The 14,941-nt window shown below is 46.7% G+C and overlaps 8 protein-coding genes across 8 annotated transcripts; 4 read left to right on the top strand and 4 right to left on the bottom strand.

Annotated features, from left to right (window-relative positions):
• Positions 1-1,186: 1,186 nt before the first annotated feature.
• ASPGLDRAFT_226365 (uncharacterized protein) lies at positions 1,187-1,847 on the top strand. Its single transcript, XM_022543202.1, has 2 exons — positions 1,187-1,581; positions 1,646-1,847. Exons 1-2 carry the CDS (start codon positions 1,297-1,299, stop codon positions 1,661-1,663), a joined length of 303 nt encoding a protein of 100 aa, XP_022405995.1. The 5' UTR covers positions 1,187-1,296; the 3' UTR covers positions 1,664-1,847.
• Positions 1,795-2,380, top strand: ASPGLDRAFT_226370 (uncharacterized protein). Its single transcript, XM_022543203.1, has one exon. The coding sequence runs from the start codon at positions 1,944-1,946 to the stop codon at positions 2,325-2,327; it is 384 nt and encodes a 127-aa protein (XP_022405994.1). The 5' UTR covers positions 1,795-1,943; the 3' UTR covers positions 2,328-2,380.
• A 500-nt stretch (positions 2,381-2,880) lies between these two features.
• On the top strand, positions 2,881-3,521 carry ASPGLDRAFT_31033 (uncharacterized protein; the record flags this gene model as incomplete). Its single annotated transcript, XM_022543996.1, has 2 exons — positions 2,881-3,096; positions 3,351-3,521. 2 exons carry the CDS (start codon positions 2,881-2,883, stop codon positions 3,519-3,521), a joined length of 387 nt encoding a protein of 128 aa, XP_022405993.1.
• Positions 3,522-4,296: 775 nt separating this feature from the next.
• ASPGLDRAFT_161566 (uncharacterized protein) lies at positions 4,297-5,918 on the bottom strand. Its single transcript, XM_022542488.1, has 5 exons — positions 5,775-5,918; positions 5,632-5,718; positions 5,498-5,578; positions 4,867-5,434; positions 4,297-4,806 (listed from the first exon to the last, which is right to left on the bottom strand). The coding sequence occupies exons 1-5, from the start codon at positions 5,897-5,899 to the stop codon at positions 4,522-4,524; spliced, it is 1,146 nt and encodes a 381-aa protein (XP_022405992.1). The 5' UTR covers positions 5,900-5,918; the 3' UTR covers positions 4,297-4,521.
• Positions 5,919-6,133: 215 nt separating this feature from the next.
• Positions 6,134-7,167, bottom strand: ASPGLDRAFT_78511 (uncharacterized protein). The gene is made up of 2 exons (XM_022549972.1): positions 6,987-7,167; positions 6,134-6,918 (listed from the first exon to the last, which is right to left on the bottom strand). The coding sequence occupies exons 1-2, from the start codon at positions 7,138-7,140 to the stop codon at positions 6,200-6,202; spliced, it is 873 nt and encodes a 290-aa protein (XP_022405991.1). The 5' UTR covers positions 7,141-7,167; the 3' UTR covers positions 6,134-6,199.
• Positions 7,168-7,468: 301 nt separating this feature from the next.
• Positions 7,469-9,175, top strand: ASPGLDRAFT_21450 (FAD-binding oxidoreductase; the record flags this gene model as incomplete). Its single annotated transcript, XM_022543099.1, has 5 exons — positions 7,469-7,567; positions 7,620-8,087; positions 8,144-8,577; positions 8,636-8,844; positions 8,895-9,175. 5 exons carry the CDS (start codon positions 7,469-7,471, stop codon positions 9,173-9,175), a joined length of 1,491 nt encoding a protein of 496 aa, XP_022405990.1.
• A 2,106-nt stretch (positions 9,176-11,281) lies between these two features.
• On the bottom strand, positions 11,282-12,374 carry ASPGLDRAFT_1489893 (uncharacterized protein). Its single transcript, XM_022541989.1, has 2 exons — positions 11,375-12,374; positions 11,282-11,323 (listed from the first exon to the last, which is right to left on the bottom strand). Exon 1 carries the CDS (start codon positions 12,129-12,131, stop codon positions 11,391-11,393), a length of 741 nt encoding a protein of 246 aa, XP_022405989.1. The 5' UTR covers positions 12,132-12,374; the 3' UTR covers positions 11,282-11,323; positions 11,375-11,390.
• Positions 12,375-13,544: 1,170 nt separating this feature from the next.
• Positions 13,545-14,941, bottom strand: ASPGLDRAFT_53997 (uncharacterized protein). The gene is made up of 2 exons (XM_022548056.1): positions 14,251-14,941; positions 13,545-14,177 (listed from the first exon to the last, which is right to left on the bottom strand). Exons 1-2 carry the CDS (start codon positions 14,748-14,750, stop codon positions 13,598-13,600), a joined length of 1,080 nt encoding a protein of 359 aa, XP_022405988.1. The 5' UTR covers positions 14,751-14,941; the 3' UTR covers positions 13,545-13,597.

Here is a 14,941-nt window from a genome sequence, read left to right as displayed (position 1 = left end):
TCATGTAGTGGTGTGCCAAGAGCAACATCCTCATATATAGTACTCTGTCCCTGGCGCATTAATTATGTATAATGAGATGTTTGAGAAAGACTTTTCCAGCTTGCTACTACATATACCCACTGAGTATCATAATACATACATTTTCATAGCTGTGCACGCTATCAAAAAGAGAGGGAGATAGATTGGCAATAGTATCAGCTGGTAGCATGATACTATTAACACAAGACAAGAGGGATGCCTTACTGTATGGAGACCATTATGCATAATTTTACTCACGCTGTCTCATGGTTTTGAGTATGGATGGTGACTGCTCCAAGACTTTGGTATGGTTGCAGACCGTTGTGAAAACCAACAAGTTGTGGGTTTTATTGAAAGTAATCCCTAGTTCTCCCTGGTTGCAGACAGTTGGCACTGGTAAAGTGCATGTTTTCTGGTAAGGAATGTTTGGAAAATGGTTCTTTGACAGGGTTGAAATATGCAGCATACTTTGACTACATTGTATGTGGGGAGTTGTGGATGGTTTTAGATAACATGAAGACTGGAATGCACTATCTCCGCGGGTGGAATACGGTTGTCTTTAACCGCCCCTGGGCACGTAAGTAGTATACAGTAGAAACACAATGGGTTTATCACAATCAAGGGCCCAACCGGAAGACTTCGAATTTCCTCCTCCTGTACAAACACGCGGTATGTTTTTAATTTCCCTGATTCTATTGGTACTGACCGTTACTACCCAGATGAGCTCCTTCGGAGATATGGAATTATAAAGCAAATTATAGTTATGGGTACTCTGAAAATGGACCAGAAACGCTGGTTTGAGAACATATTCAATGTCTTTTGCACTCAGACAGAGTCAATGAAATATGAGTCTCGCGAGAATTGTGAAAGTGAAACCCGAGATTGACACTGACTTGCTCCAGTCTGGACGGAAACAAGTCTAGCAGACTTCATGTCAAGCACCATTCCCCCGGAGCTAACTTCGATTCTCGCGGACGCAATCCCAATTATGCACCAATGTCTGCTACGTTTCGCGTCATATCATTATCAAAATGACCCAGAGGACTCTCCACTCATGATGTTTTGCGCACTGCAGTAATTCTTCTTAACGACTCACTGGAGGATATTGACTTGGCTTATTTTGGTACCAGAGAGCGAGCTATCTTCTTCCAGAGTATGGCAAGCCTTGACCGAGCAAAAATCTGCAAGAAGGATAGAGATGAATACGATGATGAGCATTAAACAGATGTTCTCGATGAGCTCAGAAATCGGCGTCGTTACCCTAATAATCCTAAAGTGATGATTCTGGGCTCTGAGCATCCCCCTCCCTCACACTTCCCTTCTTCTTGGTCAAGAGATTTTGATCAGTCAATTCCTAGAGGAGAGTTTCAATCTTTTCTACGATTGATGATTGTTTTGCATCTATATCACAGTGGTATTGGTGTTCACAATTTTGTGAATGCGGAATGTCTAGTTCAGGTAGAAAGGGTCACCGACTGCCTGCTTGAAGCATTCTACAGGCCTGGAGAGTCGGGGCATGACATTACCTACGATGTATTTGATCGAGCCATTGAAAATGATATGGTAAGTATGGCCCCTACATTCCAATTACCATATGAACTACTGTGCTGATTCAACAAACCATAAGAACCATGTCTACTTGTAGGTTGGCCACAGCTGTTAGGCCCATTAGTCTGTACCAGGCCCTTCCCTCAAGATAAAATGCCTTATTCGGTACCGGAGATGCAGGCATTCTCTAAAGAGGCGTATCTTCCATCCATTCAACGAGAGTACCTGCGTCAGGATTGCTTTTCAATCTTCCCATCTTGAGCCAACTCGGCTTCGTGCTTCCACAATATATCCTCCTGGAAGGCATATCAGTCTCTTGGTCTGATAGAGTATATAAGCTTCGTGAGCTCGGAAACCACCTCACGCAGTCACCGCCAATGATACTTCTGGTCTCAGGTTCTGATGACGAAGACCAAAATGTCACCTTCGGTCTCTTCAATCCAAAAGGGTATTCCGATGAAGAGCAAACAGCATGTGCGTTCCAACTGGAACCAGTACACCGAATTTTCCGCGTTTCTCCCGGAAATCCAGGAAATTGCTTTATACAGCTTGAGTCAGAAGGTGAATGGCCAACCCTGAATGGCAGATTGACAGCTAAGGAGCAAGATATGGAACTTATGGTAGATATTACGAATTTTGGGTCTTTTTATGTGCGTGGACAAGATGGTTCTGCTGCTGTCACTGAGATCTTTTACGCCGATGTTGTGGAGCTGCTTTGTTGTGATCAGGAGAGGGTTATGGTGGAAATTTTTGATTATTGATATATAGGCTTAGGTTGACTGTGTCATAATCTCGTTATTCTCATCATCTTCACAGTAGATTCTTGTCTTGGCTCGATGTATCCTTGGCAGTTGGAAAGCGACGTGAAATGTATCTGTTCCTGTAGCAGCTGTCGTGAGAAAATCAGGGCTGCATCAACTCCACACAGCATGTATTACACGTAATAGGACGCTCATTCGTGACTAATCCCAGCAGATCTCTCGATTCAGTTATATTAGTCGACAATATCCTTTTCAAAGCTGCATATGCCCTGTATCAGAATGACGTCGACCTCTCCATCCCCGATTGAAGTGTGACTTGGCAGTTATACCAGAGTTATTCACGCTGGACAATGGTGATCAAGTCATGCTCGGGTTATCGTCCAAGGAGTGATAAAACAGTTGTTCCTGTAAATCGGTGCACTTCTCCGTTGAGCCATTGAGTACTTAGTTGAATAATTCACTTGCCGAGTTGCACAGTGGGTACATACAAGATGACCCATGGCAGTCAGGGTACGGATTACATTCCCTATTCCTGGATCCATGCTAAAACGCAATGAAGAGCCTCAACCGAGCCAAGGTTCTTCCCGTGAAGCTGTTTCTCAAACGACCCCAAGGTAGCCAGGAAAAGCAACAGGAACAATCCCGGCGGGACAGCAAAATGTTCTCGCTGGCCGAGCCCCAACCCCCAGCGCAAAAGCAGCCAGTCGCCTATGTTGACCCCGAGTATATCCAGTACAACCCCAACTACAATGAAGAAAACCGTGAACCGGTATGAAGTTTAGCCCAGCCACTACCTAGGGTCGTGCGCCCTGGGATGCAACCGGAAAGTGCGGCCAAAGACGAGGACAAAGAAGAGCAAGGCAAGTTATCCAGAGACCACCAAAGACCTGTCCCAGCCGCGCAAGAGGCACTGGCAGAGGTGCCAGTAACGAGTAGGAAGACCGTCCTGGAATCAGAGTGGCCCAACCCGATGATCGGGGCTTCCACAATTGCTGGAGCAAATTGCGATACTACTTCCGGAAGGAGCTGGCCGAGTGGTTTGGCACGACCGTTGTTATGGCTTTGGGCCTCTGCACCAGCCAATCCACCTACAATTCGAACAATCAGGCTAGCACCTACCCGTCCATTGCACTCACATGGGGCGCCTCCATGATTGGCATCTACGTGGTGGGAGGCATATCTGGCGGATACTGATCAGTGCAATGTTTTTAACCCTAGGCTACAACACTAGAGGGTAAGGTCGTTACCACGATTTCTGTCCTTGTCTGATTCTGAAGTGTAACTTATGTGCTATCTTACTCAGATGCTTCAACGGCGCGCGAGACTTAGGCCCTCGATTGGTAGCCGTCATGGCCGGCTGGGGCGGCCACGTGTTCCGGGATCACGACGTATGGTGGATCTGGGGTCCCTAGGCGGCCGTCATTACCGGAGGACTCTGTGGGGGCTTTGTCTACGACTCTCTTATCTTCACCGGCGAAGGAGAAGAATATTCGGCGGAAATTGCGGTTCCTAAAGGGGAAAATCCAGGATTTAGAGAAGGCGGTGCAAAGAACTGAGGAGTGACTGCGCTTTGGGTATGAATATGATGGGCCGTACAATATATGTTGGCAGCCCAATTGGCGAATTAGTCACGATTAGTTAGAAGCCCTGATTCCTGTCCATTTTCGACGCGTGTCTACAGTGCTTTTTCTATGTACATAGTTAGATGATGGGTGCCAGAGTATCTGAATATAGCCTTTTACAATCAATAGTTTTTTCAATCAGAAATACCTCCATATAAAAAAAAAAGTTCTCGTTAATCTGCTATCAATCAACCCCAGATCAGAAAAGGCTACAAGGTGATACATTCAGGTTCTGGCGGTAGATTAAGACCCGGCCCTGGCACTATTCAGGAACAGTAATGTAAGTTATTGATTGTTGGTAGCTACCAAGTCCAAGCTATAAAGCTGGCACTCTTACCCAGCAAAGAGGCAGGATCCTATCATTGGTCTAGTCTGTATGGCTTTTCTGCAGAGGAATTCTGTCTAATAGCTTCTTTGTTGTCATGTAATATTATGATGATGATCAGTCAGGATGTTGAAACATCTCTTCAACTGCAGTACTTCTAGCTCAGTCTCATGAATAATGGAACAAAACAAAGATAGCATATTCAATGTATAAAAAGTACAAAGAAGCGACTAGATACCGTGACAAATTATAGTTGACGAGGACTGACCGGCGAAGGGTGCGGCGGTGCGTCAATATGCGCAGATACCTGAGTCAGAAAGACGTCTGCGGCAGTGTTATTCGAACCGCCGTTTCGGAAAATGAAATTCATCGGGAATCCCATGTCAAAGGGAACCGCGCTCTCAATCTCGTCGAGATCCTCATCGGAGAGTGCCACGCTCAAGGCGTCGACATTGGCTTCCAGGTGTTCAATCTTTCGCTGCCCGATGATAGGGAAAACATAGGGCGTTTTGTGGAGGACATATGCGAGCGCCTATCGAGAAGGTTAGCGAGGGCTAGCTCAGTTGGCTAAGTTGTGGAATGTGGGACTTACAATGGCATGGAGATTGGTGTTCTTCTTTTTGGAAATTGCCTCCAGCGCTTCTGACATCTTGATGTCGCTGTCGCTCATATTGGATGCCCTTGTGCTGCCAGCTTCACCGGTGCCACGGGCCTCAGCAGTCTTGAACTTACCTTGTCCAAGTGGCGCCCACGGGGCAATCCCCATCCCCTGGTCCCGGCACATAGGAATAATCTCTCTTTCAAGATCTCTGAACCCGGCATTCCACTTCCCTTGGTACACGGAGAACGGGCGCAACCCATTAGCCCGCGCGTAATCGTTTGCTTTCACAACAATCCAAGCTGGGGTGTCTGAGATTCCGAGGTACAGAACCTTGCCCGAGAGGACAAGAGCGTTTAGCCCGTGCATGACCTCTTCGACGGACGTGGTGAAGTCCCACCAATGCACGTATAACAGGTCGATGTAGTCTGTTTGGAGTTTCTTGAGACTGTGTTCGACTGAGATGCGCATGCTTTTTATTGAGTTGCCCACGAAGTTGGATTGGAGCGGCTCAGTGTCACGGTGCGATGTGCGGAATCCAGTTGTGTATTTTGTTGCGATGCTGGGTTTGTTAGTACAAGTACATATGCCTCGCTTTCAAGGATGGTATAATAGGTGCACTTACACTAATTGATCGCGGTTCCCACGTTCCTTCATCCACTCGCCCAGCCAAATCTCAGACTCCTCATTCTGATAGTTATTCGCCCTATATAGACAGTCAACTCGAGAGATTCCAGCATGATCGCGGTTCCCACTAACGTATCAAGGAAATTACCACCGAGCTTATAGAAAGCGTCCAGGATTGCAAAGGATTGCGACTTGCTGCATTCACCCATGAAATCCTCCCTACAACAGCAGCTTGGTTAGTATTTATTTCCAGATATTTCCGTAAGGGACAGTACCATTTAGTGCCAAAGTTCATCGTCCCAAGACATAATGGCGATACTTTGACGCCGGCAGTGGGCGCTAGTACTCGGTGGTAGCCGAGCAAGCTGGCTGGCTTTGGTGCGAGGGCAAAGGCAGACATCGTGTTGGTGAAAGATCACGTTAATCAGGAAGAATTTTATTGCCCTGGAGGGACAGGTTCCTCTCATTTATATAGTTTATGTCGATTACTGTGCGTCATCGGTAGGTAGGGTGTATCCACGGAACCTGGGAAGGGCTAATGCAACCTGATGACAAGCGGGTTGAGCTTGAGCCACTTTCCGCTTAAGGACAAAAGATAATTCTACTACGGAGATTCCAAGGTGTCCGTTTCTTTTGGCCGCCAATGCCTCGTATTCCGTCGTAATTCTAAAACACAAGCTGTTCTGGCTAAAAAGTACAATCACGTCCGAAACAACGGTTTCTCGTTCCGCTTTGCCCGCCAGTGATTTGTAGACTGGAACAGGTCGCGACAGTTCCAGATGACCCAACCCCAAGAGCGAGCAAATGCTTCGGTGACTTCCCACCCCGATGGATCCCAAGGGTCTCTCCAGACAATAATACCTGCTCCTCCATCGCGAACACTTCCACTCCCCTTCATGTCAAGGCATAGTTTTGTTTCATCATATGACTCTCCAGCACGGATTAAATTATCTCTCATTTGCGAAATAGGAATCAGGTCCAGCCATGGATGGTGCTCTATAGAGCGCTGGGTCATGGTGGGCTGAAGAGTGGAAGGAAGGCAATACTCGAAGTCATATTGCCATAGTCCAGTGGTGTTAAACGGGGAGATGGCATCGTCGTGTAATTTGTCCGAGGTGAGTCCCAGGATTCTAGTGTTCTCCATGAGTGCCCGGGTAAAATTGAGCTGGGTAAGATGGAGTAGAAGATCGGTACGTGGAGAACCAAGCATGTAGTGTGCTATGCTCTCCAGATGTTGCATCAACGCTTTGGTCTCTGGAAAGTCTAGGTGTAGGATATGCACATTGTCAATTTCCCGCAACAAAGTAGGCGAGGATGTTGCGTGAATAGTGGTATCCGTCGGCGACGTCTCCGGGTATGCAGCATCAAGTGCCGCTGACGACGACTGTTGCGTCTCACTATCGCCTTTGTTCCGTAGCCCTGTGCGCATATTCAAAGCGATGAGCGATATACCAACTTAATAACCGATTGGCCAAAATTGGACTTACGTCGAGCTCTTTGGTTCAGACGATTCTGCAGCTTCCGGCGCTGTCTCGGATCGGTAATGCCGGACCAATCGTCATCCGGCCAAGCACCAACGCGCTGCGTGAACGACTGTAAAGCAATCTGTTTCTCATGTACCGGGAGACCGTGGTCATTCATGATTGCAATCAGATATGCACTTTGATGACAGAAAGTGGAAATTGGAGAGGGGAAAAAGGAAGAAGAGACGGGGTACTCCACTCTAATAGTGGCAACCTAGTAAGGCTAGCGTAGACCCACTTTGTCACACACCTGCATGACGCTTTACCATATAGGGGTTAGACCGGGGTTAGACCAGAGGTTAATATCTATCCTAATGCGGTACTACTGTGTATTCCATACTCTGGGGTAGTATGGACAACACTGGAGGAGCCATATATAAAATGGCCCGCAAAATGTCCTCGTCAATTGAATTCCAGAGTGAACTTTCGGATCTTTTCAGCTAATTATGGTGCGAATTCTTGATTCAGTTGCCTACTTTCTTGCTGTGGCCAACGCAGCTGCTTATGATGTGAACCAGACAGTGCCCGGCAACTGTCAACAAGCAGTATGTTTCTTCAAATGCCTTTCTTCTTGTTCAACATATTGACCATCTTCAGTGTGCCCGACTTTCCACAACCCTCGGCCCTGCCCTACATTACCCCGGCAGCGACAATTTCACAATCTGGGACGCGAAGCAACAGGAAGTTCACCCAGCCTGTCGCGTTGAGCCTTCTAGTGCCATCGATGTTTCTAAGATCCTGTCCATTCTTGTGGACCACTGGTGCTACTTTTCCGTAAAGGGTGGCGGCCACTCTAGAAACCCTGGGGATTCCAATTCAGTGGGCGGTGTCACTGTGGACTTGGACCGGATGAGAAATGTCGAGGTGCTGGAAAAAGGCACCAGGGCACGTGTTGGAGGTGGCGCAAATACTGTCCAAGTGTACGCTGCCCTGGAATCTCGCAACCTGTCATTTGTTGGCGGCAGGGTAGGAACTGTCGGCCTGGGAGGCTTTACACTGGGCGGAGGAACATCCCCGTTGTCGAACAAGTATGGCTGGGCATTGGATAATGTTTACGAGTATGAGGTATTTATGTGCACCGAGGGTTATTCAAGATCGATTGGTCTCTGACGCAGGACTAGGTTGTGCTTGCCAACAGTACAATCACCACTGCCTCTGAGTCTCACAACCCTGACCTTTATTTCGCCCTCCGGGGTGGCGGTAACAATTTCGGCATTGTTACGAGTTTTACTGTTCGCACGTTTGCCCAGGGGCCTGTCTTCACCAGCATGACATCCTACTCTGCCAATCAGTCTGAGCAAGTTCTTGACAAAGTGTATGACCTATACACGGATAAGGACCTTACCAGTGATGTTGAGCTAGGCTATGACCTGTATTACACCTATGTCTCCGACAGTGATGAGTTTATCTTGATGGGCACACAACGCTACGGGAAGCCAGTTCGGAATCCCCCGGTCTTCCATGCAATCGACCAGATACCAACGCTAAGTCGGTCCATAACAATAAGCAGCTTTAGCAGCCTGGTAAACGAGTCTACCCCGATGGGTACTACCCGGTAAGTTCTTCTTTCCTTTCTTTTCTTTGCGTTTCTTTACCACTCATCTATGTGGTAGGAATTTATTCGCTACATTGAGCGTCTCTCCATCACGTTCCCTACTCTCGCAAGGCCTCCGAATCTTCCAGCAAGAAGTCGAGGCTATAAAGACTGTGCCCGGTCTAGTCCCCAACTTTATTTGCTACCCGTTACAAAAGAATGCCATCGCGGCCATGAAGCAAAGAGGCGGTAATGCTCTCGGCATCGAGCGCGACGAACCGCTTTTCAGTGAGTCATTCTCAATCCTCGATCTCCACGTCTCCTAACGTGGTCTTTAGTTATCCTTATCTCTACAGCATGGTCCAATGGGAGCGACGATTCCGTTGTCGAGAAAATGACTGCAAACATCGTTCGCAGAGTCGAGGCGGCGGCCAAGGATTCGGGGGTTGCGAACCGATATCTGTACATAAACTACGCGTCTGCTGCACAGGCTGATGCGGTCTTTGGTGGTTACGGCGATGAAAACGTGCAGAGACTGAAAGAGGTCCAGAGGGCAGTGGATCCACACGGTATCTTTGCCTCCAAGGGCTTATGGAGGGGGTTTTTCAAGCTGCAATAATGCGATGGCGGACAGTTGTGATAGTTGAGATTTTGGTTATATAGCGTTGAAATTAGTCCTATCAACTATCGATGTAATGGAAAACTATCTTGCTATTTATACGGTATGATCGTTAAGTACAATTTGAATTCGGTTTCGCGACTAGTTTATTCTTGTGTTCTTGCACTAGAATATGGCACTATCGGTTGATACTAGCCCATCTGGCTGTCATGGCTCGATACTAGTAGATAAAACGAATGTTTCATTCCTTTCTAGATAAGACAGCCTATTGACGAGGATATCCAATTTGGAGAAGAAGAAGAAGAAAAAGAGCAACTATCCAGGCGACAAAGGAGTGACAGGACGGCCAAGATATACACTGTACAAACGACCCTAACAGAGCACAATAATGTTGAGGTGATAGTCACTGGGCATATATTCCTGGTGGCCAGAGGAGCCTATTTACGTGTCTTGTTAATAGTCCACTTTCCATCGCCATTGGGTACTAGATGTAGCTGGGATATCTGAGTACCACGGCATGTAAGAACAGAGGTCAGATAGGCTGCACTTCGGATACTATTTAGACATTAGAAGAGCTTCAGAATACGAGTGTAGGAAAGGAGACAAACATGTAAACTTCCTGGCGAGATGGGTCTTGACTGATCAACCAGCTTGTTTTCATCTCATCTATTGAGGTCATTTTCGTAGTGGACATGAGTTTTTGGACCAAACCACTGAGGTTTCCTTTGGAGTTTGGCATTTGTTAGCAGTCGCTAGGAAGATTAGGGATTTCTTATACATACCACCTGCGAATATTGCTTGACCAATGTCAGTCGTTACCTGTATCGATTAGGGCCCTTGCGAATAAATCGCCAACTGGAGTCCGTTTTGGTAAGTAGAACCCATGAGAAGGATGTTCCACTATCCTAGTTTGAGCACGTGACATAATAATTAACATCCTCATTCCTCCTTTTATACATTAGGGAGGGAAATACCAAAGGCTCCCATCAAGAGATTTTGCTGGTGCCGCAGTTGGGAGCTGGCCAGGATATAACAGTAATTTCCACTTAAATTCAAGTCCATTCTCCATAAAGTCCAGATGTCGTGACAGAGCTGGCACACTCAAGTATTCTCAAGTTCTCAAGTTTTTCAAGTCTCAAACTGATCCCTTTTTTTTTTTTTTTTTTTTTTTTTTCAAGACCTTCTTATCGATTGATTATTACTTCTTTTAATATAGACCCCTATCAAGCCCCCCGAAACGAATTTTCTTCCACGATCGAAGCCCTCCGGAGAGAAATCGAGTCCATCAAAAATCAACCCAAACCACCCCATCGTTCGAAACCATGACTCCCAGATCCCGAGAAATTCAACGGTCAATCTTTGATGTTTGATACCTGGCTTGCAGCCATGAAGGCTAAGCTTATGATTGATGTTCCAGCTATAGGTGATGCAGTGGCTCAGTTCTACTATGTCTATCTAAATCTGGAAAGCAAAGTCCAAGCTCTAGTTCTTCCCCGGTTATCTTATGCAGAAGACACCAACACCTGGGACTATAATACCATCCTTGACCAACTATCTCTGGTCTATGACAACCCCAATTGTGACGGTTTGACGCAGCATCAACGGCTCAACGCTGCATCGACAACCGACACGCCAGACAAGACATTAGTGATGTCAAGCAAACGCCTATAAAACCCCTTCTTCCTCTAGATAGATTTTCTTTTCTCTTTTCCCCCCAGATTCGATATTCTCGTCGATGGCTACAATAGTTTAGATAGGAATTCAGTTCGTTAATATCTACTATTCCGAGCCCGTGACAGACTGCCTTTCGGACTTTAGGAAGCATGTGAGGTATGCTGATGACCAGTTGCTCTATCAATGTTGGGAAAAGCTTCTTTGCTGTGCCTCCTTCACCTCTCTTAAAGAAGAAACTCGCTCCGAGTAAATGCTGTTGTTTAAGACGGCCTGTAACAGTTCGCGAGATCGTTGACTTTCCAGTCCCATCCATGCCATTCAGCCAAAATATGCATTTTCCGCTTGGTGATTTTGCCCAATCTCCAACCTCTTGAAGCAGCTCAACTCGGGTTCCTGGAAGACATTCAACATGTTGATTATCATAGGAGTCAAATGCCGCCCCTGCTGTAATTGGCAACTTGGCTGTAAATAATGCTTTATATTGTTAGCTCACTTAATCAACTAGCATACATTAAGTGAACACACCATGCCTCTGTGTATCCTAAATCTTGTTCATTTTTTCAGTCAAACCGTCCAGGCCTTCAATCAATTCTTTCATGCTCCCTGTCTGTTCCGCATCCTGACCATTGGCTTTACGAAGGAGAGCCTTGCAATAAGCGGCCGCAACTGCAGCAGCATAATAATGCCACCCATCTTGTTTATGGGTGTCGGCGTAATCACATATCCCTCGAATCACTAGGCATGGGATCTCATACACAATGCCAGCTGCCTCCATCTCAAAACAGATTGCGGTGTTGTAATCTCGATGTAGGTGGTCTCGATGTGCGGGATCTTTAACAACTCCATTACCCGAAAGAATGAGGCCTTGATAAATCACTGGCTGCTGTTGCTGGCATAGAGGTCGTGGCACAAGCTTCTTTTCACTGGATGCTTCACATCCACCGCAATCAGCACCCTTATTGATGTGGTGAAAATCATTTTCAAAAAGAACATCATTCACAATAGGTCGAGCAAATTGATGATTTTTGGTGATTTCTTTTAAAATCTTCCTAAGGGGCCTTTTGTTCATTATTTCATCTTCTTCCAATGATCCATCTGCACTTATTAGGATCGGTGGAGGTTTATCAAGAGACCCTTTAAAAACAAATTCGTCTTGCTCATATCTGCCAAAATCATACTGCACCACACCAGAATGATTGTCTTGAGGGATACTGACAGTGATATGACCTAGGCGGATGTCCTGCTTGGGGAGGTTGGGGATGCCGGCTTCAATGCCAACCATCAAGGCGAATCAGACATTTGAAAACTGTTGGCTGACAGTTGCTGCACATTGGGCGGCCTTCACAGTTCCCATTTGAAGAGGCCGAGCTATCACAATATTGTGCTCCCCAATGCGCCCGAAAGAGTACACATACTTCATTGGACCGATGCTCTTTGGACGACATGTAAATTCTTGATACAGGCTGTATCTGACTGCAACAGCTTCATATGACAGAGCACAGAAGATCGCAATTGTAATACTTTCAGCAGATATTTCGTGGAGCTTTTCAGAACTGGAATCCTCGTCCGTGCTGTCCTCCTGTACAGAGATTAGGCATTGCCTTTGTCTTTTACCTGCTCTCTCAGAGAGTGATACTCCGAGTTTTCGATCTGACATGCTGATTTTGGGAGCCAGTTCTTGGTTTTAAAAGTAATAGAAAATAAAGAAAAACCTCTCTGGAGAATTTCCATGTGATAAAAGACGCTCTGAGGTTTGGGAAGAGATGCCGAGGGAAAATTGGGTAGCAAGCAGGAGCACGGTTGTCACTAACGCATATTGCTTTTTTCCTAAAAACCTCTTTGCTCTCTAAGGCATCACCGCATCACCCTCTAACTCACCCGGGAGGCACCCACCCAACTATTGACCAAACTTAAGCCGCATAGAATCCGCACGGTCAATTCTCAAAAAGCCCTTGGCTCCAATATTATTCTGAAAGCAAGAGTTGGGGCGGGTGTGGGTGATAGGGGTGCGATCTCTATAACTTCTAGCACTAGGTGTGCAATGTTGACACCAGGGATACGATTCAATATCCGAAAACGGGAAGTCCTCGCACTGGGAGTGCTCAGAATCAGAATCGTGCAGGTGAGCGGGGACCCGCGACGAAGGCGAAGTGACTTGAACTCAACCCCAAAGGGAGAAGAAAGCCCGGGATTTCTGAATTGGCATGCTTCAAACAGCTATGGGCTTGTTTTGAACTGGTAGTGCTCAAGCATGTATTGTTCTGAAAATTATTTCCTGCTCCGGCTGTACGATATATATACTATTCTCAAGAGAAAACCAGTACATACGACCATAGGGTGTGGAAAACAGGGCTTCCCATGCACTCAGCCGTACTTAAGCCACATGTTAAGCTCTCGGAAAGGCAGACAAAAATCACCAAGCGATAGAGGAACCACACCACCCATTAGTTAGAGGTGTTAAAATACCTTCAGCAATAGTTCTTTCAGATTTGATCAATTTGTTTATATTTGGATCCCACAATTTGTGTGAGCATATTCAATTCAGCCATGCCGGCCTACAGGGCTGACAGATGCGTATATGAACAACAACAACAATAATAATAATAATATATCTTCACCACCATAGAGCTAACGGTCCTTTATCTAAACCCAACGGCTTTTTTTTTTTTTTTTTTTTTTTTTTTTATTATTATTTTATCCCACCACCATTCCTGAGAAATGAGAAGAAGGGAATATAGTCTCCATCACTTATGCAAGTTGAAGAACCAACCCTTCTTTGATCGCCTTGATCATGTCTGCAGTCAATGGATCTTTCTTGGTGAAACTCGCTGCTTTGCGCTCCTGACTGGAAAAGGTGGTAATGTCCAGGGAGTCACCACCAATCTTTGTCTTGCGGCGCCTACCATGGGAAGCGGCCTGGTTCTTACGCTCGTATGCCCTGAAAGCCGTCGCCCATTTCCAGGGGTCTTTCTTGGCAGTTGGAAGTTTGACGTCGTTCTCTTCTGCCTCCTCCTCACCCTCGGCAATGATCTTATCAATATCGGACGGCCCGTGCATGGCGATGTTATGTTTGCGGGTATATCCGAGCAGATAGGGCACAAAATTCTGTCCTCGATACGTCTTCGCCTCTGAGTCGGTGTCCGTGTTGACATAGCCGGCGGAGTGCACCTCACTGGCTTTACTGGCATAAAATCCCATTATCAAACCGAGATTACGAACATTAGAGTTGGCGCCCAGAGAGTCCTGCTTCTCGAGCTCAGCGAGCATGGTGAGGAACATATGTTCAAGCAGAATCACTGTCTCTTGGGCAAGATCCCCATTGTCGACCCTGTTAAGATTTAGTTCACTGATTCGCAAATCAATCAACGCCCCCCCCAACCCAACTGGGATAATAAGCCTACATATTCATGGGTGCAAGCCAGTCGCCAACAAGCAACAACGCGAGCGTTTCACACACCACCCACTGCTCTTGCCAATTGCCCGAGGCTTCCTGGAAATCAAGCAGCAGATTCTGCGCCATTTCGATCGCGCCGTAACCGGAATGGTCGTTGAAAGTGTACATAGAAAATAAATCCGGATCACGCAGATCCACCATGATGCGGTACGTGGTCAATTTATCCATGGCAGCCTTGGTAAGCGTCCACGGATGATCAGGATGATCGGCAGCCGGCTTGCGACACAGACAGGTTTGGCCTCCGTCACACTCGATCGGTTGGTTTTTCCCGTTTTCACTCTCCTCTTCCTCGTCGTCTTCACCACCCGGTTGTTTGCAGACGCACACATACTCATATGCATCTGGAGTTTCCTTCAGGAACTTTTGATATGCCATGTCGGCATTGGCGGAGGCCGAGACAGCGGACCAACGCTTGTTGCGAGGGACAGAAATACTCTCTGAAGCCATCTTTGCCGTGTGAATCAGGTGAGTCGGATTGTGGAAAGAAAATATGAGGTCGAGGGAGTCAAAAAAGATGAGTATACAGGTGGCACGACCTCGTTCTGTTAGTACCCGGCGGGTCACGTGTCGCTGGGTCCGCCCTCGCTTCGGTCCAAGAGGCTATTTAGGCCTGTTAGCCTACCACCTCCGAATACACA

This window comes from Aspergillus glaucus (assembly GCF_001890805.1).
Source record: "Aspergillus glaucus CBS 516.65 unplaced genomic scaffold ASPGLscaffold_1, whole genome shotgun sequence".
Classification (NCBI taxonomy): Eukaryota; Fungi; Ascomycota; class Eurotiomycetes; order Eurotiales; family Aspergillaceae; genus Aspergillus; species Aspergillus glaucus.
This window is presented reverse-complemented; position numbering and strand designations above follow the sequence as displayed.